Source organism: Ahaetulla prasina, chromosome 1 (genome assembly GCF_028640845.1).
Source record: "Ahaetulla prasina isolate Xishuangbanna chromosome 1, ASM2864084v1, whole genome shotgun sequence".
Taxonomy (NCBI): Eukaryota; Metazoa; Chordata; class Lepidosauria; order Squamata; family Colubridae; genus Ahaetulla; species Ahaetulla prasina.
Genome location: NC_080539.1, coordinates 1,852,748 through 1,878,532, shown reverse-complemented (window position 1 = coordinate 1,878,532; position 25,785 = coordinate 1,852,748). Strand labels below are relative to the sequence as shown.

Sequence of the window (25,785 nt, the reverse complement as noted above, 5' to 3'; positions counted from 1 at the left end):
AGGGGCACCTCAGCTCCAGCGACCGGAGACCCCCAGCAGGCTTAGCCTGTCCTGATCAGCCCCTCTCTCTCTGCCCTGCAGCTGAAGCAGATGGAGCTGCAGCTGGAGGAGGCCTACGAGGAGCGGCAGAAGGTGCTGCGGGAGAAGAGGGAGCTGGAGAACAAGCTGGTGGCCGTCAGCGACCAGGTAGCCCTTGTCAGGCGCGAGAGGCGGGAGCCTCACCTGGGGAGTTCATTGCTTTATGCCTCTTCTACAGGAATCTCCTAGGAAAGGCAAAATAAAGCTCATTGGGCGGGTGGCTGCTCCTTTGTGTTCACACAACGATTCCCGGCTAATTCCCCACATGACCCCTCCCCCCCCGAGAAGGACGATTGCTCTGCAATATCCCGTGGGGTGGGGTCCTCCAGGGAGGGGCCAAGGCACACCAGATACAGCCCTCCCAGTCCCATCCCTTCTCTGCTTTCTTCCCCCGCTTCCAGGTCGGCCAGAGGGACGTCGAAGCGGAGAAGCGGCTGCGGAAGGACCTCAAGCGCACCAAGGCCCTCCTGGCCGACGCGCAGGTCATGCTGGACCACCTGAAGAACAACGCGCCCAGCAAGCGGGAGATCGCCCAGCTGAAGAACCAGGTGACGCCAACACCCAAGGAGTCGCCGCCCTCCAGGTCATGGGGGTCTCAACTTCTTCTTTGAAAGCGTTTCGCTTCTCAGGCAAGAAGCTTCTTCGGTTCTTCAGAGAGAGGGAGAGGAGAGGAAAAGAAAAAGGGAGTCAAAAAGAAGAGGGAGTCAAGGTATTCTCCAAAGCACCTGAGCATAGAACAAGAAGCAATGGGTGGAAACTAATCAAGGAGAGAAGCAACTTAGAACTAAGGAGGAATTTCCTGACAGTTAGAACCATTAATCAGTGGAACAACTTGCCTGCAGAAGTTGTGAATGCTCCAACACTGGAAATTTTTAAGAAGAGGTTGGATAACCATTTGTCTGAAGTGGGTGTAGGGTTTCCTGCCTGGGCAGGGGGTTGGACTAGAAGACCTCCAAGGTCCCTTCCAGCTCTATTCTGATCGATGTAGATTGGTTGCCTCTCTTTTTTTTAAAAAAGTTGCCACTTTATAATGCCTTGGTAAGGCCACACTTGGAATATTGCATTCAGTTTTGGTCGCCACGATGTAAAAAAGATGCTGAGACTCTCGAAAGAGTGCAGAGAAGAGCAACAAAGATGATTAGGGGACAGGAGGCTAAAACATATGAAGAATGGTTGCAAGAACTCGGTATGTCTAGTTTAATGAAAAGAAGGACTAGGGGAGACATAATAGCAGTGTTCCAATATCTCAGGGGTTGCCACAAAGAAGAAGGAGTCAAACTATTCTCCAAAGCACCTGAGGGTAGAACAAGAAGCAATGGGTGGAAACTCATCCAGGAGAGAAGCAACTTAGAACTAAGGAGGAATTTCCTGACAGTGAGAACAATTAATAAGTGGAACGACTTGCCTGCAGAAGTTGTGAATGCCCCAACAGTGGAAATTTTTAAGAAAATGTTGGATAGCCATTTGTCTGAAATGGTGTAGGGTCTCCTGCCTGGGCAGGGGGTTGGACTAGAAGGCCTCCAAGGTCCCTTCCAACTCTGTTGTTGTTGTTGTTGTTGTTATTATAAAAAGAGATGGGAGGGAAAGGAAGGAGAAGGGAGGAAGGGAGGGAGAAGGAAAGAAGGGAAGAGGGGAGGGAAAAATGGAGAAGAGGAAGGAAGAAATGAAAGGAAGGAAAGAAGGAATGGAAGGAAGGAGGAAGGAAGAAATGGAAAGAAGGAAAAGGGGAAGAAGGAAGGAAGGAAGAAGGGAAGGAATAAAAGAAGGGTGGAAAGAAAGGAAGGAAGAAATGGAAGGAAAGAAAGAAGGGGAAGGAAGAAGGAAGGAAGAAGGAAGGAAGGAAGGGAAGAAGGAAGCAACAGAAGGGAAAGAAGGGGCTCTGAAGAACCGAAGAAGCTTCTTGGATGAGAAGCGAAATGTTTTCAAGGGGGTGAAAAAATCCCAAGAAAGTCCAGTTGCCTTTTAGAAAAAGCCCCTGGGGGGGGCCCTCAAGAGGAAGGCTGACCCTGAGCCTTGAAGGGGAGGGGGAGAGGCTCCTAGCCCCTCTGACAGCCCCTTTCCCCCCTCCTCTCTCTGCAGCTGGAAGAGTCGGAGTTCACCTGCTCGGCTGCCGTCAAAGCCCGGAAATCCATGGAGGTGGAGATTGAAGATTTGCACCTCCAGATCGAGGATTTCTCCAAAGCGAAAGGAGCGGTAGGCAAACGTCCAGGCCTCGGACTCAGTTCCCCCCTCCCCAGGAACGGAGATCCCCCCCTCCACCTGCTAGACCATCCAGTCCCTTCTAGAATAGAATTTTATTGGCCAAGTGTGATTGGACACACAAGGAATTTGTCTTGGTGCATAGGCTCTCAGTGTACACAAAAGAAAAGATACCTTCATCAAGGTACAACACTTACAACACTTAATGATGGCCATAGGGTACAAATTCAATACTTAATATCATTAAGTCACAGGCTACAAAAGAGAGGAATAGAATAGATTAGAATAGCAATTAGAATAGAATAGAGTAGAGTAGAATAGAATAGAATAGAATAGAATAGAATAGAATAGAATAGAATAGAATAGAATAGAATAGAATAGAATAGAATTTTAGAATGGAATGGAATGGAATGGAATGGAATGGAATAGAATAGAATAGAATTTTTATTGGCCAAGTGTGATTGGACACACAAGGAATTTGTCTTGGTGCATCTGCTCTCAGTGTACATAAAAGATACTTTCATCAAGGTACAGCACTTACAACACTTAATGATGGTCATAGGGTGCAAATTCAATATCATTAAGTCATAGGCTACAAAAGAGAAGAGAAGAATAGAATAGACTAGAATAGCAATTAGAATAGAGTAGAATAGAATAGAATAGAATAGAATAGAATAGAATAGAATAGAATAGAATAGAATAGAATAGAATTTTTATTGGCCAAGTGTGATTGGACACACAAGGAATTTGTCTTGGTGCAGATGCTCTCAGTTTACATAAAAGAAAAGATACGTTCATCAAGGTACAACATTTACAACACAATTGATGGTCATAGGGTACAATTTAACACTTAATAATACAACACTTAATGATAAGGTTTCTGCCCGTCGATCTCGCCAGCGGTGGTTGGTTCCCTGCAAATTCCAGGCCTAACTTTCTTCAGCTCTTTTTCTTTCTGTTGAATGAAAAAAGAGAGGGGGGGGATTAATTAGGGGACATCAAAGCTTCTGGCTAATTGGCAGCCCTACAGATCCAGTTCTGGAGAATATCCCAGAAAAGTCCCATTTTCTGGGATGCAAATCAGCCCCACAGCTTCCCAAAACGCCCCAACTGCTTCTGTTGCCGCTTTCGGGGGCAGCCTTGGCGAGTGGGTAAAACCCGCCATCGGGGCACCAGGCCGGTAAGCATGCCTTGGGGGTGGGGGGGGGTGAGGGCCTAGACCTCACGCTCTTCCAGGGTGGGATTTATTTATTCGTCGGGCACTTTTGCATCACGTTTCGACAAAAAAACAACCAGGGATAAAAATATGTGAAATGCAGGCAGTCCTTGGCTTATGATAGTTCATTTAGTGACTGTTCGAAGTTACGGCGGCCCTGGGGAAAAAAATGACTGATGACGGTTTCTCGCACTTGTGACCCTCGGTCATGGGATCCAAATTCAGATGCTCGGCGACTGACTCGTAGTTATGACGGCCACAGTGTGTTGTCGTCCCTCCACCCCGGGGTCACAGGATCCCCTTTGGCGACCTCCTGACCAGTAGCCATTTAACGACTGTGCGACTTGCTTAACAACTGCAGGGATTTGCTTAAGAGCTGGGGCAGGAATGGTCGTAAATCGGGGCATAACTCGGCCCCTGTCTCACTTAGCAAATGGAAATTTTGGGCTAAGTCGAGGATTGCCTGTAATTCCTCCGTCCAACAACTCATAGAGGCTGCTCTGGGTTGAGCTGGACCAGGATATGGGGGTTCCCCCCAGGGCCAGCCCCCCGCTTTGAGGCCTCGAAGCCCTTCTGGGGCGGGCTGGGGGCTGAAGTCTCTCCCCTCCCTCCCTCCCTCCCTCCCCCCCAGCTGGAGGAGCAGGTGAGCCGTTTGCAGCGGGAGAAGAACGAGGTGCAGAGCCGGCTGGAGGAAGATCAGGAGGACCTGAATGAGCTCATGAAGAAGCATAAAGCGGCCGTGGCACAGGTGGGTCACTGGGGGGGGCGTGGGGGGGTGGCCTTAGTGGGGAAACCCCCCTCCTCCCTCCCCCTGTGCGCGCTCTTCGGCAGGAGGGGAAACAGCCGTTGGTCAGTGATTGCAGAGCTGGGATTGCTTTTCTCTCTTTCTTTCTTTCTTTCTTTCTTTCTTTCTTTCTTTTTCTCATTCTTTCTCTTTCTCACTTTCTCTCTCCTTCCTTCCATCACTCCTCTTTCTCTCTTTCTTTCTTTCTTTCTTTCTTTCTTTCTTTCTTTCTTTCTTTCTTTCTTTTTCTCATTCTCTCTTTCTCACTTTCTCCTTCCTTCCTTCCATCACTCCTCTTTCTTTCTTTCTTTCTTTCTTTCTTTCTTTCTTTCTCTTTCTTTCTCTCTCCTTCCTTCCATCACTCCTCTTTCTCTCTTTCTTTCTTTCTTTTTCTCATTCTTTCTTTCTCACTTTCTCCTTCCTTCCTTCCATCACTCCTCTTTCTCTCTTTCTTTCTTTCTTTCTTTTTCTCATTCTTTCTCTTTCTCACTTTCTCTCTCCTTCCTTCCTTCCATCACTCCTCTTTCTTTCTTTCTTTCTTTCTTTCTTTCTTTCTCTCATTCTTTCTCTTTCTCACTTTCTCTCTCCTTCCTTCCTTCCATCACTCCTCTTTCTTTCTTTCTTTCTTTTTCTCATTCTTTCTCTTTCTCACTTTCTCTCTCCTTCCTTCCATCACTCCTCTTTCTTTCTTTCTTTCTTTCTTTCTTTCTTTCTTTCTTTCTTTCTTTCTTTCTTTCTTTTTCTCATTCTTTCTCTTTCTCACTTTCTCCTTCCTTCTTTCAATCAGTCCTCTTTCTTTCTTTCTTTCTTTCTTTCTTTCTTTTTCTCATTCTTTCTCTTTCTCACTTTCTCTCTCCTTCCTTCTTTCAATCATTCTTCTTTCTTTCTTTTTTCTTTCTTTCTTTCTTTTTTTCTTTGTCTTTGTCTTTCTCCTTCCTTCCCTCACTCTTCTTTCTTTTCCTTCCTTTCTTTCTTTTTCTTTTTCTTTTTTCCTTTCTCTTTCTCTTTCTCTCTTTTTCTCTCTCTCCCCTCCTTGGAGGGAGGGATGAAATGGGGGGGCCCCACAAAGAATTCCACTTCATTTGAAGGGATCCCTCCCCCCATTTAATAGCAAAGCAGATCATGGCGAACAGAGCAACCCCTACCATTAGCAGCCAAGAGTGGGGGAGGATGGGGATTGATAGAAGGGGGGAGAGAAAAAGAAGGGGGAAAGGGAGGAGGAAGGAAGAGAGAGAGAGAAAGAAAGAAATAGGGAAGGAAAGAAGGAAGGAAGGAGGGAGGGAAGAGAAAGGAGAGACAGAAAGAAAGAGAAAGAAAGAAAGGAAGGAAGAATTAGGGAAGGAAAGGGGAAAGAAAAAGTGTGAGACAAAAAGAAGAAAGGAAGAGAGAGAGAAAGAAAAAGAAAGAAAAAGAAAGAAAGGAACGAAGGAAAGTGAGAGAGAAAGAAAGAAAGCAATTCCAGCTGTTTTGCAACCTGGAGAAGTACTGCCTGCCAGGCAGGACCTCGCTCTATAGAGGCAGGGAGGGAGTCCGGAGCCGTGGCAGATGGGTCTGGGGGTGTCTGTGTGCCCCCTTCCCTCGAGGGCCACAATCGCTCACGTCTACCTTCCTCGTCCCCCTCCCCCCGTAGGCTTCGCGGGACCTGGGCCAGATCAACGACCTCCAATCGCAGCTGGAAGATGCCCAGAAGGAGAAGCAGGAGCTGCAGGAGAAGGTACACCTCGAACCCGAGGCCAAGGGGTGGGGGTGTGCAGCCTTTCTGGACCCCCCCCCAACAGCAGCCCCTCTGAGCGACCTCTCTGCCCCCTCCCCCCAGGTGCAAGGCCTCCAGAGCCAGCTGGAATTCCTGGAACAGACCATGGTGGACAAATCCTTGGTCAGCCGGCAGGAGGCCAAGATCCGCGAACTGGAGACCCGGCTGGAGTTCGAGAGGACTCAAGTGAAGCGCCTGGAGGTGAGGGAAAGGAGGAGGAAGGAAGAGAGAGAGAAAGAAATAGGGAAGGAAGAAGGAAGGAAGGAGGAGGAAGAGAAGAGAGAGACAGAAAGAAAGAGAAAGTAAGAAAGCAAGGAAGGAAGGAAGGGAGAATTAGGCAAGAAAAGGGGAAAGAAACAGTGTGAGACAAAAGAAGAAAGGAAGAGAGAGAGAAAAAAAGAAAGAAAGGAAAAGAAAGAAAGGAAAGAAGGAAAGTGAGAGAGAAAGAAAGTGAGAGAGAAAGAAAGAAAGCAATTCCAGCTGTTTTGCAACCTGGAGAAGTACTGCCTGCCAGGTAGGACCTTGCCCTATAAAGGCAGGGAGTCCGGAGCCGTGGCAGATGGGTCTGGGGGTGTGTGTGTGCCCCCTTCTCTTGAGGGCCACAATCGCTCACGTCTACCTTCCTCGTCCCCCCCCCCCCGTAGGCTTCACGGGACCTGGGCCAGATCAACGACCTCCAATCGCAGCTGGAAGATGCCCAGAAGGAGAAGCAGGAGCTGCAGGAGAAGGTACACCTCGAACCCGAGGCCAAGGGGTGGGGGTGTGCAGCCTTTCTGGACCCCTCCCCCCCAACAGCAGCCCCTCTGAGCGACCTCTCTCCCCCACCCCCCAGGTGCAAGGCCTCCAGAGCCAGCTGGAATTCCTGGAACAGACCATGGTGGACAAATCCTTGGTCAGCCGGCAGGAGGCCAAGATCCGCGAACTGGAGACCCGGCTGGAGTTCGAGAGGACTCAAGTGAAGCGCCTGGAGGTGAGGGAAAAGGAGCGAAGGGGGGAGAGACCCCCGGCCCAAACGGGCAGACCTCGGGCAAAGACCCTTACTTGACTTTTGAGAACGGTTGCAGGAACTGGGTATATGTCTAGTTTAATGAAAAGAAGGACTAGGGGAGACACGATAGCAGTGTTCCAATATCTCAGGGGCTGCCACAAAGAAGAGGGAGTCAAACTATTCTCCAAAACACCTGAAGGTAGAACAAGAAGCAATGGGTGGAAACTAATCAAGGAGAGAAGCAACTTAGAACTAAGGAGAAATTTCCTGATAGTGGGAACAATTAATCAGTGGAACAACTTGCCTGCAGAAGTTGTAAATGCTCCACACACTAGAAGTTTTTAAGAAGATGTTGGATAACCATTTGTCTGAAGTGGTGTAGGGTTTCCTGCCTGGGCAGGGGGTTGGACTAGAAGGCCTCCAAGGTCCCTTCCAACTCTCTTATTATGTTATGTTATGTTATCTTACAGATGAACAGAGTTGGAAAAGAACCTTTTAGGTCATCTAGTCCAGAGGGTCTCCAACCTTGGCAACTTTAAGCCTGGAGGACTTCAACTCCCAGAATGCCCCAGCCAGCTTTGCTGGCTGGGGCTTTCTGGGAGTTGAAGTCCGCCAGGCTTAAAGTTGCCAAGGTTGGAGACCCCTGATCTAGTCCAACCCCCACCCCACCCCAAGCAGGAGCCCCTACACCATTTCTGACCGATGGCAGTCCAATCTCATCACGGAAGGGAATCTCATGCAGGGCCAGGAAGGTTTAAGCCCTTCTCTGCCTTCTGACGAGCCAATCTGGTAAAAGACAGCTGGTCCTCGACTTACGACCGTTCCTTTAGTGACCGTCGGAAGTTGCAACAACGCTGAAAGCAGTGACTTCTATTGGGGGAAGCCAGATTCACTTGATGCCTTTCACACTTAACAGCCACTGCAGCCACCTCCAGGGTCACGTGATCAAAATTCGGCCGCTCGGTAGCTGACTCACATTTATGATGGTCGCAGTGTCCCGGGGTCACCTTTTGGCGACCTTCTGACCAGCCAATTCAATACGGGGTGTAGGTTCACTTAAGAACGGCAGCGGTTCACTTAACAGCAGCCAAAATGATTGCGAAATGTGGCATGGTTCACTTCAACGCTGCCTTTGGCTCCCGTTTTGGTCGTACGGACGAGGACTAGCTGTAATTCTGCCTCCCCGTCGTCTTTTCCCTCTGGCTCTGCCCCCCACCCCAACCTGGGAAGCCCCCGACTCCGTCCCAGCCCCTCCTTGCCGGCAGCGGAGCCTCGAGCCACGGGCGTTCCCTTCTGCGCCCCCAGACCCTTCTTTTGGGGAAGCCCGGATGCTCCTTCCTCTTCCTCTGCCGTTCCTGGCTTCTTCGCCCTTCCCTCCTTTCCCTCCCCCTCCCTCCCGTCCCTCCCCTCCCTCCACCTCGCCCCACCGCCAGCCAGCCAGCCGCGTGATAAATATGCAGGGGACGGCGCTCAGCTGCCTGCGCCAACGGATAGAATCTATTTTTCTCCTTACATTACATGCTGTAATTACTTCACACAAAGTTAAATCTATTTTTCCAATTCACCAAGGCCCTCCCTGATTATTCTTCCCACGCCTGGGGAAAAAAGACCCCCCTCCATCCCCTCTCTCTCTCTCTCTCTCTCTCTCTCTCCCAGCCCCTTTCCTCCCCTTCCCTCCAGCCAGTCCTTTCCCCCCTCGCCCCCACCCCCTCATGTAAATTCATAGGGCCGGTTTCGTTTGTTCCATTAGCTCTCGGCGGAAGAGCGAGGAGCCGCCTTGCACTGCGCCGCCCCGTCCCCCCCTGTAATTGCTGCTGTCTTCTACCATTATGCACGGCAGATGAATATGGATGCCTGGCCTCGTGTCTTCCCCGCACCCACCCGTCTCGTTTTCCACCTGCCACGGTTCGCTGGGGATGGAGAGGGATCGCCTCACTTCTCCCCCCCCCCCAGCCCACCCCCAAGGGGCACGGTTGTCATCGGAGCGGATGTTGGAATCGGAATCTCTTTTGCGCCCCGCGATCCCGAGGGTGCTGGGAAGCTGTGGGTGCTGCCTTCAGCTCTTGAGGCTGGGTAGGGGGAGGGTGGGTGGGTGGATGGGTGGGGGGCTTCAGGCCCTTGCTAGAGACTCTTAGGCGTTCTGGGGGATGCACATTGAACTGATCCGTGCTCCCACCCGGAAAGGGAAGCGTGTGAGCTGCTGTCGGAGCAAGGAATGTGGAATTAATCAGGGAAGACCCCCACCCCACCCCAAATTCTGCAGCCCCTTTGCCCCGGTCTTGTCTGCCATTGGTTCTCCGGGGTCTTTCCTGTCTGGAGATTGAGGGTGGACATCTCCATGCAGGATGAGGGTATTGGACAACGGTCAGCTAGCCTCCAGCAAGGAGTGGGGAGCAGTGTCAAGTGAGGATGTAGCTTGGAATCCTTTCGTAGCCGCAAAAGGCATAAACTTGGCCTCTCCCGGGAACCACGAAGCCCCATTTAGCCATTCCAAAGGGAAGGCAAGCCCTTCGGGTGGTTCTTGCGCAGGTACTCCTCGACTTAATGACCACAAATGAGCCCAAAACTCCTGTTGCTAAGCAAGACATCCATGAAGTGAATTTTGATCCGCCGTAAAGACCTTTCTTGCCTCCGTGGTTGAGACAATCCCTGCCGTTGTTAAGTGAGTCACAGGGTCGTTCAGCGAATCCGGACTTCCCCATTGACTTCGCTTGTCGGAAGGTCGCAAAAGGGGATCACACGACCCCGGGACAATGCAACCGTCATAAGTGCGAGTCAGTTGCCAAACGTCTGGATTCTGAACACGTGACCACGGGGATGCTGCAACAGTCGTAAGTGTGGAAAGCGGTCATAAGTCACCTTTTTCTGTGCCGCTGTAACTTCCAACGGACGCTAAATAAACTGTTGTGAGTCAAGGACTCTAACACAGATAATAAATTATTGGGTTTTGTTATTCATGGGTGGCTCGTTGCTTGAATCCTCCTCCTCCTCCTTTAACGACCCCGTAATCCCTTGCACGGTGGAGTCTGGGCTACTGAATGGAACTGAGTGTTTTACTGGCCGGATGCCCTTCCTGTCGCCAATGCGGAATTTTGTTCAGCAGATGTTTTCTCATTGTGCCCAGAGAGAGAGAGAAATATCTGCCTCTACCTAGGATCGAACTCACAGCCTCCTGATTGTGAGGCGAGAGCGCCACCTCTAGGCCACCGCACCACTCGCTCTGGTTGCTTGAATATGATAAAGAAACAATCAAAATACTCCTGGACTTCGGGTGGGGGGGCAGCCCAGCATCAGCCCTTAGAACAAGGGACTCCAACCTTGGCCACTTTAAGACCTGTGGACTTCAATTCCCAGAATTCCCCAACCAGCTTAGTTTAGAATTCTGGGAGTTGAAGTCCACAAGTCCTAAAGTGGGCAAGATTGGAGAGCCCTACCTTTGAAAGATGCAGAAGCAGAGGAGAGGAATGGCCCTTCCCTGCCGGGACCCTTCAGGCCCACTGCTGCCCCTCAGGGTGCACAGAGGCTGGTACAGAGCCAAGGATGCCTAGTGGTTAGAGAGCAGGACTGCAGGCTGACTCTGCCCACAGCCAGGAAGTTCGATCCTGACCAGCTCAAGGTTGACTCAGCCTTCCGTCCTTCCGAGGTCGGTAAAATGAGGGCACATATAGTTGGTGGCAAGAGGCTGATTCTGTAATCCGCTTAGAGAGGGATATCAAAACACTGCAAAGCGGTATATAAGTCTAAGGGCTATTGCTTGGGAAGAAAGGAAGGAAGATGGAAGGAAGGAAGGAAGGAAGATGGGAAGGAGGGAAGGAAGGAAGGAAGGAAGGAAGATGAGAAGGAAGGAAAGGAAAGAAGGAAGGAAGGAAAGGAAAGAAGGAAGGAAGATGAGAAGGAAGGAAAGGAAGGAAGGAAGATGAGAAGGAAGGAAGGAAGGAAGGAAGGAAGGAAGGAAGGAAGGAAGGAAGGAAGGAAGGAAGGAAGATGAGAAGGAAGGAAAGGAAAGAAGGAAAACCAGAAGGAAGGAAGGGAAATGAGAAGGAAGGAATCAGGCCATAGTGGCACAGTTGTTACAATGCTGCATTGCAGGCTAACTCTGCCCACTAACCAGCAGTTCGAATCTGTCCAGGCTCAAGGTTGACTCGGCCTTCCATCCTTCCGAGGTTGATAAAATGAGGACCCAGATTGTTGGGGGCCAAGAGGCTGGCTCTGTAAACCACTTAGAGAGGGCTGTAAAAACACTGTAAAGCGGTATATAAGTCTAAGGGCTATTGCTTGGGAAGAAAGGAAGGAAGATGGGAGGGAAGGAAGGAAGGAAGGAAGGAAGGAAAACCAGAAGGAAGGAAGGGAAATGAGGGAAAGGAAGGAAGCTATAGTGGCACAGTTGTTACAATGCAGCATTGCAGGCTAACTCTGCCCACTAACCAGCAGTTCGAATCTCACGGGCTCAAGGTTGACTCAGCCTTCCAACCCCCCGCAGTGGGTAAAATGAGGAGCCAGATTGTGGCCGACTCTGTAAACGGCTTAGCGCAGGGGTCTCCAACTTGGCATCTTTAAACTTGGCGGACTTCAACTCCCAGAATTCCCCAGCCAGCTTTGCAGTTGAAGTCCGCCGGGCTTAAAGTTGCCAAGGTTGGAGACCCCTGGCTTAGAGAGGGCCGTAGGAAGCACTGAGCAGCGGTATATCTTGCTCTTGCTAATGCCCGAGAGAGGTAGGCCTGGCCCCTTCCTGGCCCCCTGCCCTTCTCCGCTCTATATCTCCTTCTCCCCCTGCCCCAGAGCCTGGCCACTCGGTTGAAAGAGAACATGGAGAAGCTGACGGAAGAGCGCGACCAGCGGACGGCGGCTGAGAACCGGGAGAAGGAGCAGAACAAGCGACTTCAGCGTCAACTCCGGGACACCAAAGAGGAGATGGCCGAACTGGCCAAGAAGGAGGCCGAAGCAAGCCGGAAGAAGCACGAACTGGTAAGGGGCTTCCTTCTCAAGGTCCACCCTTCTAGCGCAGCTCCCCTTCCCCTCCCCTCCCCTCCCTGCCCCATTCCGGAGGTTCACCTCTGCTTTGCTTTCAAAATAGGACTCTGGTGAATCTGTCCGGGCAAGTCCGACAAGCAAAATAGTCAGGGGTCCCTGGGTGCTCCCTGAGCTGGGTGGTTTTCTTGCAGACGTTTCATGACCCAACTAGGGAACATCATCAGTGCTAGAAGGGAAGGGGGTTTTGTGAAGAGGAGGAGGAGGAGGAGGAGGAGGAGGAGGAGGAGGAAAAAGATTGTGGGGTCCTTGGTGGTTTCTGAGCTGGGTGGTTTTCTTGCAGATGTTTCATGACCCAACTAGGGAACATCATCAGTGCTAGAAGGACCGAACTAGGGAAAGTCATCAGTGCTAGAAGGGAGGGAGGGAGGGAAGTTTGCAGGAGGAGGAGGAGGACTGTCGGTTCCCTGGGTTCTACTCCTTACTCCTCATCCTATGCTTAATGCTAACCAGACTAGACCAGGGCCATGGGAATAGAAATTGAAAGCAAATCCTTCTCCCTTCCAGCCCTGATGACATTTGCTACTCCCAGCTCTATTCTGAGTGGTCGTTTCCCATTTCGGTTCTCTCCCATTTGGTATCAGTGGAGGAAAAGCCTTTTGCAGAAGGCTCTTTTTGTGCAAAGTTTGCACCTAAACGCTTCCTTATCATAAGATCAAGCAATGCATCATCAGCTGAAGTCTGCGTGGACGGAGCTCTTAGGTAAAGGGCACAAATTAAGGAATAAGCATTTTCTCCAAGAAAACGTTTGTTCGGTTAAAGGGGGCACAAGGGCAGGTGGCAGGCGACTTTCTCGAGGGCACCTGCAGGGTGTGGCTCTTGAGGGGTCTCCTTACCTCCTTATTAAATTAGATAGATAGATAAATAATTTCAAATTGTGGCTTTTCCCATTGTTAGCAATGCGACAGTAAGAGAACTTAGCAACCGTTGTTTTATATTTGGAATGAAGGGAGGAAAACAGGAAGAAAGGGAAGTAGCAGGAAGGGAAGGGAGGGAAGGAGGGAAATAGGAAGAAAGGGAAGTAGGAGGAAGGGAAGGGAGGGAGAGAAATAGGAAGAAAGAAAGGAATGTGGGAAGAAAAATAGGAAGGAAGGAAGGAAGGAAGGAAAATGGAAAGGGAGGCATAGGAAGAAAGAAAGGGAAGTGGGAAGGAAGGAAAATAAGGAAGGAAGGAAAATGGGAAGGGAGGGAGAGAAATAGGAAGGAAGAAAGGAAAGTGGGAAGAAAAATAGGAAGGAAGGAAGGAAAATGGGAAGGGAGGCATAGCAAGAAAGAAAGGGAAGTGGGGGAAAGGAAAGGAAGTGGGAAGGAAGGAAAATGGGAAGGGAGGGAGGGAAATAGGAAGACAGGGAAGTAGAAGGGAGGGGAAGGAGTGAGGGAAATAGGAAGAAAGAAAAGAAAATGGGAGAAAGGGAAGGGAGGAAGGAGAGGAAATGGGAATTAGGATGGAAGAAAGGGAAGTAGGGGAAGGAAGGAAGGAGGAAGGAAGAAATAGAGGAAGGAGAGGAAAATGGGAAGGGAGGGAAATAGGAAGAAAGAAAGGAAAGCGGGAAGAAAAATAGGAAGGAAAGAAGGAAAATGGGAAGGGAGGCATAGCAAGAAAGAAAGGGAAGTGGGAAGGAAGGACAATGAAGGAAGGAAAGAAGGAAAATGGGAAGGGAGGGAGGGAAATAGGAAGAAAAAAGGGAAGTGGGAGTAAGAAAAGAAAAACAAAGAAAGAAGGAAGGAAGGTCTGGAGTTCCAGATGGATGGATGAGTCCACTGGAATGTTGTCCCACCACAATCCGGCAATTCCTGCTGGTGTCCCATGAGAACCAGGGAGTCCAATTGCCAGCACCATCCCAAGTACCAAAGGCAAAAGGGACCCAGGAGAGAACAACCGGGGAGGCGCAGGGGATCTTCCCTGGGTTTTCATCCCTTCCCCAAAGCCCTCCGGAAGGAGGGACCAGGCAGCCCCTTCCCCACAAAAGCAGCTTCTTCCGTGGCTCCGTGGAAGAGCCCAACCTGGCGTGGATTTCTGGTGGGGGGGAGAAAGGAGGGTCGACACAACACCTCAAGGGATGGAAAGGCAGGAAAGCTGCAGCCACTGAGAGAAAGATGCCCAGCTGGTCCTCACCTTACAACCAAAATTGAGCCCAAAATTTACGTTGCTAAGTGAGAAATCGGTTAAGTGAGCCTTGCCCCATTTTAGTGACCGTCCAGAGTTAACAGCGGCACTGGAAAAAAAATGCTATGGCCGTTTTCCACACTTAACGACCGCTGCAACGTCACCACTGCAGCAACTGACTCATACTTATGACGGTTTTAGCGTCCCGGGTGGGTCACGCGATCCCCTTTTGCAACTTTCATCCGGATTCACTTAACAACCGTGCCACTGGTTTAACAAACTGCAGGAATTCACTTAGCGGCAACTATGGCAGGAAAGGTCATAAAACGGGACCAAACTGGCGTAACAGCAGAGCTTTTGGGGCTCAGTTGTGGTTGTAAGTCAGCAGCTACCTGTGCTGTACGAACAAGATCGCCGTGCAAGGGGCGGGTGGGAAGATGGCAGAGCCGTTGCGTGCCCGAGGGCGATGCCAGGGGGAAGCAGCTCACACACACACACACACACACACACACACACACACACACACACACACACACACACGGCTGTGTCTCTTCTTCCTAGGAGATGGATCTGGAGAGCTTGGAGGCTGCCAACCAGAGCCTGCAGGCGGACCTGAAGCTGGCCTTCAAGCGGATCGGGGACCTGCAGGCCGCCATTGAGGACGAGATGGACAGTGAGGACAACGAGGACCTCATCAACAGGTGGGGGAGGGGGGGCTGGTGAGTGGGGTCCCGCCAGGCGCACCCATGCGGCACCTGAAACCCGAACCACATTAGTGGAATAGTCTGTGTCAGGCAGGCAGGCAGGGAGGGAGGAAGGAAGAAATAGAGGAAGGAGGGGTGGAAGGAAGGAAAGAGAAAGAAAGGAAGAAAGAAGGAAAGAAAGAAAGAGAAGGAAGGAAGGATAGATAGGCATCAGTGGACAGGTGGATAGATGAAGTATGGCTAGAAGGAAGGGAAGTGGGGTGAAATGAAGAATGGAGGAAGAGAAATTGTATGGATGAATGAGAGAGATGAGAGAGAGAGAGAGAGAGAGAGATATCTGGGTGGGTGGATGGATGGATGGAGAGAAATTGGATGGGTAGATGGATGGATGGAAGGAAGGAAGGAAAGAAATTGGATGAATGGAAGGAAGGAAGGATGGATGGATGGATGGATGGAAGAAAGGAAAGAAGGAGATAAATTGGATGGATAGAAGGATGGATGGATAGAGAGAAATTGGATGGGTAGCTGGATGGATGAGAAAGAAAGGAAGGAACAAGATAAATTGGATGAATGGAAGGTAGGACGGATGGATGGATGGAAGGAAGGAAGGAAGGAGATAAATTGGGTGGATGGATGAGAGATGATAGATAGATAGATAGATAGATAGATAGATAGATAATGGGTGGATGGAGAGAAATTGGATGGGTAGATGGATGAATGGAAGGAAGGAAGGAAGGAGATAAATTGGATGGATAGAAGGATGGATGGATAGAGAGAAATTGGATGGGTAGCTGGATGGATGAGAAAGAAAGGAAGGAACAAGATAAATTGGATGAATGGAAGGTAGGACGGATGGATGGATGGAGAGAATGGATGGGTAGGTGGATGGAAGAAAGGAAAGAAGGAAGGAAGGAGATAAATTGGGTGGATGGATGAGAGAAAGATGATAGATAGATAGATAGATAGATAGATAGATAGATAGATAGATAGATAATGGGTGGATGGAGAGAAATTGGATGGGTAGATGGATGAATGGAAGGAAGGAAGGAAGGAGATAAATTGGATGGATGGAAGGATGGAGAGACAGAGATTCAAAGCTTGGATGGGTAGGGAAGTAGGTGGTTGGGGCTCCGTGGGGGGCTGGGGGAGGGAGGGAGAGGACCTCCTGTGGGCTTCTCCACTTTCCTGACGTTCTTGAAACTGGCCCCTAAGTTTGGGGTCTCCCTTGGGGAGCATCTGAGGCCAACAGTGGCCAGCCAGAGGTTTCGCAGGGGGTCATAAAGATGATGGACACGCCGTGAATTGGCAAAAACCACCTCTGAAAATTGAGGGTCCTTTTAGCCTCTGACCGGCCCCTTGGATGCCTTCTGCAGGACTCGGACCCCTCATTTCCTCCCCTTCGGGCCCCTGCAGGAGCTGGGAATCTCCCCCCCCCAGCTTCCTTTCCATCCAAATTGACTCCATCATTATTATTATTCCTCCTCCTCCTCCTTTCTCCCCTCTTTCTCCTCCTTCTTTCCTCTTTCACTTCCTTCTTTTCCTTCCTTCTTTCTCTCCTCTTTCTCTTTCTCCTTCTACTTCTCCTGTTCCTCTTCCTCTTTTTTGTCTTTCTTCTCTCCTTTTCCTTCTCCTTCTCCTCTTCTCCCTCCCTTTTCTCTTTCTGTTTCTTTTTCTCTTTCTTCTTCTACGCCTTCTCCTTTTCTTCCTTCTCTTTTCTCTCCTTCTCCTTCTCCTCCTTCTCCTTTTTTCATTTCATTTCATTTCTGATTCTCCCCTCCTCCTCCTCTTTCTTCTTTCCTTTTCCTTCTTCTCCTTCCTTTCATTCTATTCTATTCTATTCTATTCTATTCTATTCTATTCTATTCTATTCTATTCTATTCTATTCTATTCTATTCTATTTTTCTCATTTTCATTCTCCCCTCCTCCTCCTCCTCCTCCACCTCCATCGCCCTCCGTTCACCCTGCTCCTCCCCTTCCCTCCCTTTTCTATTCAATTCTCCCTCTTGCTTTCTTAACGCCCTTCCTTCCTCTTCCTCCCAGGTGGATTTTACTTTTTTTAAAAAAACCGTTTCTTTGCTGTGAATTTTATTTTGCTTTTTTTCCCCTCCCTCCCTCTCCCTCCCACCCCCAATTCCCTCTCCCCCAACCCAATTCTCCAGTTTGCAGGACGTGGTATCCAAGTACCAGAAACGCAAGAATAAGCTGTAAGCAGGAATTGACTTTCCCGGGTTCCTAGTAGCGCAGCTGTGTTACGCCTAACCCCAAGCATGCCGCGGGCCGGAGCGGGCAGGGGGCAGTCCCCCCTCCCATTGCAGCATGCCTCAACATGCATGGGTCTGACCGTTCCTGCTCTAACCCGTGTTTAGCTCTTGTCTTAGCCTGTCCTGATAACCCTGCGTTATGGAACTAACTCTGGGTCAGAGAAAGGGAGGTGGGTGGGATGAAGACCCACCACCACCAACGCCTGGTTCCATGTCTCTGCTTAGGAAGGATAATGAATTTTGGGGGGTGGGATGGAAGAGGACACAGCAAGGAATCTCGTTACCGGTAATCCTCGACTTATGATCGCAATAGAGCCCTAAATTCCTGTTGTTAAGCAAGGCGGTTCCTAAGCGAGTTGCATGCCACTTTAGAATAGAATAGAATAGAATAGAATTTTATTGGCCAAGTGTGATTGGACACACAAGGAATTTGTCTTGGTGCATCTGCTCTCAGTGTACATAAAAGAAAAGATACGTTCATCAAGGTACAACATTTACAACACAATTGATGGTCAATATATCAATATAAATTTACGAACTTTCCTGCCGCGGTCGTTAAGCGAATCACTGTCGTTGTTAGTCCCATGGTCGTTAAGCAAATCCAGCTTCCCCATTGACTTCGCTTGTGAGGAGGTCGCAAAAGGGGATCGGGTGACCCCGGGATGCTGCGACCGTCATAAATACGAGTCAGTCGCCAGGCATCTGAGTTTCGACCACGTGGACCACGGGGAATGCTGCAACGGTCGTAAGTGCGAAAAAAGGTCCTAAGTCCTTTTTTTGAATACCGTTGTAACTTTGAACCGTCACTAAAACGAATGGAGAGACTAGCTCTCGATGAAGCGATTTTGATCTGGGCTTAATGTTGGCGCAGTCAGTGTTCGCCTTCGGAAGTTGTGGGAGCCTCATCCCTGGAGGCTTTGAAGAAGAGACTGGACTGCCCTCGGTCAGAAACGGAGTAGGGTCTCCTGCTTGGGTGGGGGGGTTGGGCTAGATGACCTCCAAGGTCCCTTCCAACTCTCCGTTAATCAAGGCAGGTCACCTAATGAAGAAGACCCAGGATCACGGCCGGCTGGCCGAGGAACCCAAATTGTTGCCGTCTTGCAGAGACGCCACCTGATGCAAAGATGCATCAGAGACGCAATTCTCAAAGTCTTCATTTGATTTTTTTATTTTCCCCCCTTGCTTGAGTCTGTCATTTGCACCTCTATAACTGTCTGGTTCGGTTCTGCAACCCAACAAGAAAAACACAGACTTCAGAGGATAATTAGAACTGCAGAAAAAATAATGGCTACCAACCTGCCTTCCATTGAGGACCTGTATACTGCACGAATCAAGAAGAGGGCCGTGAAAATATTTGCAGATCCCTCGCATCCTGGACATAAACTGTTTCAACTCCTACCCTCAAAACGACGCTATAGAGCAGTGCACACCAACAACTAGACACAAGAACAGTTTTTTTCTGAAGGCCATCACTCTGCTAAACAAATAATTCCCTCAACACTGTCAGACTATTTACTGAATCTGCACTTCTATTAATCGTTTCATAGTTCCCATCACCAATCTCTTTCCACTTATGACTGTATGACTATAACTTGTTGCTGGCAATCCTTATGATTTATATTGATATATTGACCATCAATTGTGTTGTAAATGTTGTACCTTGATGAACGTATCTTTTCTTTTATGTACACTGAGAGCATATGCACCAAGACAAATTCCTTGTGTGTCCAATCACACTTGGCCAATAAAAAATTCTATTCTATTCTATTCTATTCTTTGGACGGCCTGGCTTGTTTTCCTTTCCGAGAAGCCCCAGCCGGGTCCCGTCTGGATGAAGGGGAGATCTCGGCCGGCTAATGATAAATGTAATCAACTCTAGCAGTGATCTAGGGGCAACTGGAGCCTTGTTGTCACACACAATTAATGTCCCCGACTGTTTCTGTCTGCCTCCGTCCCTTCCCCAGCGATTCCCATCCCGGTTTAACTAATGGCACGGCTACCCTGGATATAAATTGCCTTTGACGGGAGGTTTAATTCCGACAATTTAAAATCACAGCAGCCCCCGGAGTTTGTTTATAGGGCTCTTCGGCTTCTTCTTCTTCTTTTTTTTTTTTCACTGCGGAAAAATAACAGAGGGCCTCCCAGCATTTATTTGCAGGGGGAGAGGGAGAGAGAGAAAGAGGGACGGGGAATAGAGAATAGAATAGAATAGAATAGAATAGAATAGAATAGAATAGAATTTTTTATTGGCCAAGTGTGATTGGACACACAAGGAATTTGTCTTTGGTGCATCTGCTCTCAGTGTACATAAAAGAAAAGATACATTCAGAATAGCATAAAATAGAATAGAAATAGAAATAGAATAGAATAGAATAGAATAGAATAGAATAGCAGCATAGCATAGCATAAAATAGAATAGAAATAGAAATAGAATAGCATAAAATAGAATAGAAATAATAGAATAGAATAGAATAGAATAGAATAGAATAGAATAGAATAGAATAGAATAGAATAGAATAGAATTTTATTGGCCAAGTGTGATTGGACACACAGGAATTTGTCTTGGTGCATATGCTCTCAGTGTACATAAAAGAAAAGATACGTTCATCAAGGTAGATAGATAGAATAGAATGAATAAAATAGCATAACATAGCATAGCATAGAATAGAATAGAATAGAATAGAATAGAATAGAATAATATGAGAATAGAATATGAAAATAGAATAGGATAGGAAATAACAACAACAAAAAAAAATAAACAACCCATTGTCACATGGTACATGGTACCATGTCCAAGAATTTTACAAAACACATCAAGAAATTGTAGCTTCCTGCAATAACACCAGCGGAACTGCAAAAAACTGCACTACTCGGAACATCGTACATCTTAAGAAGGTACTTGGTTGATACCTAGGACGCTGGCAACAACCTGTATCAACCATTAGCACCAATCAAAGGTATTTGTGCTGCATTTTTGAATGTTCAGTTAACTGAGTTTCATGTTTAATGAATAAAAGAGATAATAAAATAGAAATAGTAATAGAATGGGATAGGATAGGATAGAATTAGAATAGAATAGAATAGAATAGAATAGAACAGAACAGTTGGAAGATACCTTGGAGGTCTTCTAGTCCTGCACTCTGCTCAGGCAGGAGAACCTTTACCATTTCAATAAATCTTATCGATCAGATTAGATCTGGAAGGGACCTCGGAGGTCTTCTAGTCCATCCCCCTACTCAAGCAGAAGATCCTATACCGTCTCAGAGAAGTGACTGTCCAGTCTCTTCTTAAAAACCTCCAGGGTTGATAGCTTTGGATTTAATAGGGAAGCTCAGAGGTGGAGGCCGCCATGCTCGCCTGTGCACAGGGACTCCTCGTTCATTTAGCGACCTTTAGAAGTTTCAACGGCAACTTCCGTTTTTCACACTTACGACCGTTGCAGCATTCCCCATGGTCACGTGGTCAAAATTTGGATGCTTGGCAACTGACCCAGATTTGTGACGGATGCAGTGTCCCGGGGTCATGTCATCCCCTTTTGCGGCCTTCTGGGAATCAGGAAAGCCAGATTCACTTAATGCCTGCAGTGGCTCGCTTAACGACCGTGGCAAGAAAGGCCGTAAAACGGTCCCCTTTTGCGACCTTCTGACAAGCAGTAGGGAAGCCAGCTTCACTTCCCAACCGTGTTACTTACTTTAAGACCTGCAGCGATTCGCTTAACGACCGTGACAAGAGAGGGTCATGAAACAGGGCAAAAGTCCCTTAACCAATGTCTCGCTTAGCGGCAGAAATGTTGGGCTCCGTTGTGGTCATAAGCCGAGGACTACCTATAGCGAACACACCCAGAAGGATGTAGTCCTGAAGCTGTCGTGGCAACGGAGCCCTGTTTTTTTCGGGGGAGGAGTGAGGGGGAAACACCCCCCCTCCCCAAAGCTTTCCCACTTCAGCCCCCTCCCCTGGGAAGCTGGAAGGAGAGTTACAGCCCCCATCGGTGGGAAGAAATTAGCACTCTGATTCCCGTATAGATTCCGTTGTTATGGCTATAATCGTAACGGAAGCGATAAGCAGCTCGGGATTAGCGGCGAAGATTTATACGGACACGGCCCGCAACATGGAGGGACGCGTTCTCTGCCCCCCCCTCACCTCCCCATCTCGCGCATAACGGCGCATCCATGCTCAGGGCAATCAATACGGCTATGAGCACCGGCACTTATAAATTTAGAGGCTTTAAGGCGGACGGGCCCCGCAGTTTACGCCTGCATGTAAATCAGGCCGTGTGGAGCTTGCGCTTGGCAGCAGCCTCCTCGTAAATCCAGCGGCTGCCATGTGGCTGCTAAACTCCAGTTTACCCAGGGACCACCAGCCCATCGCTCTGGCCCCTGCCACTGGCTTAATTCGACAAGCAGGCGGCAGGGGAGAAAGCCAGGAGAAAGCGGAGCAGAGTTATTCAGGACCAGGGGTCTGGGGAGAGGTGGGCTTCCTGGCTGAAGGAAGGAGGGGAAGGGGATTGGGAGGGGGGGCGCGAAGGCCCCGGGATTGTGAGTCAAGGCAAAGCTGAACAGGAAGAGCGAAGGAGAAAGGGAGAGGAGAGGGAGGGAGGAAGATGCGATAGGAGAAGGAAGGAAGGAAGAAAGATGAGAAGGAAGGAAGGAGAAAGAGAGAGGAAGGAAGGAAGGAAGGAAGATGAGAAGGAAGGAAGGAAGGAAGGAAGGAAGGAAGGAAGGAAGGAAGATGAGAAGGAAGGGAGGAGAAAGGGAGGGAGGAGGGAGGGATAGGGGAGGAAGGAAAGGAAGGGTTGGAGGAAGAAAGATGGGAGGAAGGAAGGGAAATAAGAGGGAGGGGAGGAAAGAACAGAAATGGAAGGAAGAAAAACGTGAAAGGGAAAAAGGACAAGGAAGGAAGGGAATGAAAGGAAAAAAGTGAAAGAAGGACGACAAAAAATGAGAAAGTGAAAAGAGGGAGGGAGGGAGGAAGGAAAAGAAAGGAAAAGTTGGAGGAAGGAAGATGGGAGGAAGGAAGGGAAATGGAAGGAAAGGAAATATGAAAGGGGAAAAGGAGAAGGAAGGAAGGGGAGGAAAGGAAAAAAAGTGAAAGAAGGAAGACAATGAGAAAGTGAAAAGAGGAGGGAGGGAGGAAGGAAGGAAGGAAAGAAAGGCAAGGCCTAGTTATTTGAGGGACGCCCTCTCAGATAGAATCTCTGCAGGGCTGATGAGCGTGGCGTTTGCTCCCTCCTTAGATCCAGTAGCTTGTCCTTCTAGTTTTTGGTGGGGCTGTGGTTTTCTCCGTGGCACTCCCTTGATTAGGCTATTGTTTTCTGCTCCATTGTTTGTCTGGTGTTAATCCCTTCTTATCTGGATTGAAGTGGAGAGGATGCGCTTCTAGTCCTTTTGTTTCCTTCTGGGTTTTTTTCATCGTCTCTTTCGAATGGCACGTAAATGCACTTCTTCTCTATGAGTCCATAGGACCACCTCTCTCCTGTGGTATCTGCCAGGGTTGGCATGCTTTGGGGTCCCCCCTCTCATTTAAACAGTGTCATTTTTTGGGGGGGACGGGGCTCAGCCAATGTGCTTTCTCTACTGTCGCCTCTCCCCTCTGGAATGAGGTTGCCCCATGGGGCTCCCACCCCGATGTCGGTCTGCAAAGCCTGGAGAACTCTCCTTCCAGGCTTTGGGGTCAGAGGGGGCTGCTGAGGGTTTGGTTTTTGTGTGTTAACCGGATTCGCCATCTGTTTACTGTTTGGTAGATCGTTATTTTTATATTGCTTGTGTTGTGAGCTGTCTGAAGTCAGGCAAATAACTCCAGATTGTGAACTCAACTCATCCATCCATCATTGCTATCATGTTTGAAGGAACTGGATTAGACATCCAGTTCCTGCAAATGTGAATAGAATAGAGTAGAATAGGGAATAGAATAGAATAGAATAGAATAGAATAGAATAGAATAGAATAGAATAGGGCCTCTGGTGGCTCAACAGGCTAATGCAGCCTGTTATTAACAGCAACTGCCTGCAATATTGCAGGTTCAAGTCCCACCAGGCCCAAGGTTGACTCAGCCTTCCATCCTTTATAAGGTTGGTAAAATGAGGACCCAGATTGTTGGGGGGCAATAAGTTGACTTTGTATATAGTATACAAATGGATGAAGACTATTGCCTGACATAGTGTAAGCCGCCCTGAGTCTTCGGAGAAGGGCGGGATATAAATGCAAATAAAATAAAAATAAATAAAAAAATAGAATAGAATAGAATAGAATAGAGGAATGAAGAATGGAATGGAATAGCGAATAGAATAGAATAGAATAGCGAATAGAATAGAATAGAATAGAATTTTTTATTGGCCAAGTGTGATTGGACACACAAGGAATTTGTCTTGGTACATAGGCTCTCAGTGTACACAAAAGAAAAGATACCTTCATCAAGGTACAGTAATAGAATACAATACAATACAATACAACAGAACAGAACAGAATAGAGATGAGACCTTGGAGGTCTTCTAGTCCAACCCCATGGAGCACCCACCGCTTCTGGTGGCAAGCTGTTCCACTGGTTAACTGTCTTCACTGTTAGGAAGTTTCTCCTTAATTCCAGGTTGCTTCTCTCCTTGGTTAGTTTCCATCCGTCGCTTCTTGTCCTGCCTTCAGGTGCTTTGGAAAACAGGTTGACCCCCCTTCTCTCTATGGCAGCCCCTCAAATATTGGAACACTGTTTTGTTAAGATAGGGCCCAGTGTTGAAATCTGACAAGATTTTTTTGGGCTCCTGAGCTTGTCTTCTGGGGCGTTGGCTACTCCTGCCAGCTTGGTTGTCATCTGTAAATTTGATGAGGGGAGCTCATCAAATTTGACGACGGGGGATCGACACCAAAGGCTGGTGAGGACTACGCCGTCCGTCCGTCCATCCTTGGTCTTGAGAGGAACCAGGCAACTGTCCGAAGGCCGTGGGGATTGTGGCATTTCAGAACGCGGATTAACCCTTCTTACCTGGGCTTTCCAAAGGGTGGTACCTGTTGCCCTTCGTGCCGGCAAATACACACCTCTTGATTTCTCCTCTTCCTGTTTTTTGTCCCCAGCGAGGGAGACTCGGACGCTGATTCGGAGCTGGAGGACCGCGTGGACGGAGTGAAATCGTGGCTGTCGAAAAACAAGGGCTCTTCCAAGTCGGTCTCTGAGGATGGCAGTTTGAAGAGTAGCAGGTTAGCTTGGCATCCTTCCCACGGGGTTGGGAGGGGAGGGCTCCTGAGTTAGGGAATGGGCCCCACCCTACGTGTTGGTGACCCAGAGCAGGGGGTTCCCTCCTCTTGCATTGGGTATATGAAAACAGAGGAAGAGAATGACAGGGTTGGAAGGGGACTTTGGAGGTCTTCTAGTCTGACCCCCTGCTCAAGCAGGAGACCCTAGACCAGAGGGGTCCAACTGGGAATTTTAAGACTGGCAGACTTCAACTCCCAGAATCCCCCAGCCAGCATCGTCCACAAATCTTCAGAGTTCCCAAGATTGGAGACACTGTGACCCCTGTTCCATTCCAGACAAATGGCTGTCCAGTCTTTTCTGGAAAAACCTCCAGTCTTGGAGCACCCACAACTTCTGGAGGCAAACCGTTCCACTGATTAATTGTTCATTAATTAATTGATTAAACACATCCAGTTCCTGATGAAAGGTGATTATTGTGGGAGCTGGCTGCGTGTCTGTATATAATCAGTGCATCGGCCCCCAATCTTAAACACAATTAAGTGCTGTCTATAATCCTTGCTAGATTGGCTGTGAATGCTTCTAAAATCCCCTTTTTATAACATCTTGTGGCAAGACCCCTGGCCTTTCACACAGGGCCTTCTTCCTAGGTGTCGGAAATGCTGTAGGGTCTCCTGCTTGGGCAGTGGCGGGGGGTTGGACTAGATGACCTACAAGGTCCCTTCGAACTCTAGGCCTGAGGAACCATTCTTGGTCCTTGGGTTGAGAGTTGTGTGTTTGTGTACGTGTGTTTGGTGTGTATGTGTGTGTGCGCGCACAGACCCTCCTTCTAAACCTTTCTAGGGTCCATAAGCATCTCTTCGCTGGGTCCTTGTTGGCTCCCCTCTGAGTGCTCCCACCTCCCTTCCTGAGACCCTCCCTCTTGTGGGGCGGGGGTCCCAGCCACAAACCCGTGACATGCTCTCCTGTGCCGCCCCCCCCCCACGATTTCCCTTAAGGGCCCATTGATGGCAGGGGCCGCTTCCTTGAGGAAAGGGCACTGGCAACTTGGGGTGGGGGCTCCCCTGCCCTTTTTACAGGCAGCCCCCAATCTGGGGGTCCCAGTCTGGAAGAAAGCAAGGCCACTCAGGGACATTTTACACCCCGTTTTTCTCTGCGTTTCTGGGGTTTAGGTGGATGATAAATAGAGAAAAGCACCAGTTTGGTGTTAAAACATCTGCACTACATGTCCCATGCTCCCCGCCCGTTTCTTTTATCCCCCCCCTTCAGGCCACGGTCTGATCCCACGGTCCTACTGACCTTGCCAAAGCCCCCCCCAGATCTCAGCATCTCCATCAATGCCTCCCCCTCCCTGTATATTTCCCCCCCCCCAATATCCTCTGGTAGTGACCAGCAACCAGGCGGGCTATTTATAGGACCCCCTGTTGCCATAGCAACCCGCCGCATGGAGGAACAGCTTCAAGCTGTTCGTTGGCACCGGCACGGGCA

At 49.0% G+C, this 25,785-nt stretch overlaps 1 protein-coding gene across 1 annotated transcript in view; it reads left to right on the top strand.

Moving 5' to 3' along the window:
- MYO18A (myosin XVIIIA) overlaps positions 1 to 25,785 on the top strand; it is a 202,251-nt gene that overhangs the window by 163,759 nt on the left and 12,707 nt on the right. The window contains exons 30-39 of the mRNA XM_058163839.1: positions 82 to 186; positions 480 to 626; positions 2,158 to 2,271; positions 4,125 to 4,241; positions 5,908 to 5,991; positions 6,094 to 6,231; positions 11,798 to 11,983; positions 14,715 to 14,854; positions 17,017 to 17,061; positions 24,180 to 24,302. Of these exons, the coding sequence (XP_058019822.1) occupies positions 82 to 186; positions 480 to 626; positions 2,158 to 2,271; positions 4,125 to 4,241; positions 5,908 to 5,991; positions 6,094 to 6,231; positions 11,798 to 11,983; positions 14,715 to 14,854; positions 17,017 to 17,061; positions 24,180 to 24,302 (1,199 nt within the window). The remainder of the gene's footprint in view (positions 1 to 81; positions 187 to 479; positions 627 to 2,157; positions 2,272 to 4,124; positions 4,242 to 5,907; positions 5,992 to 6,093; positions 6,232 to 11,797; positions 11,984 to 14,714; positions 14,855 to 17,016; positions 17,062 to 24,179; positions 24,303 to 25,785) is intronic.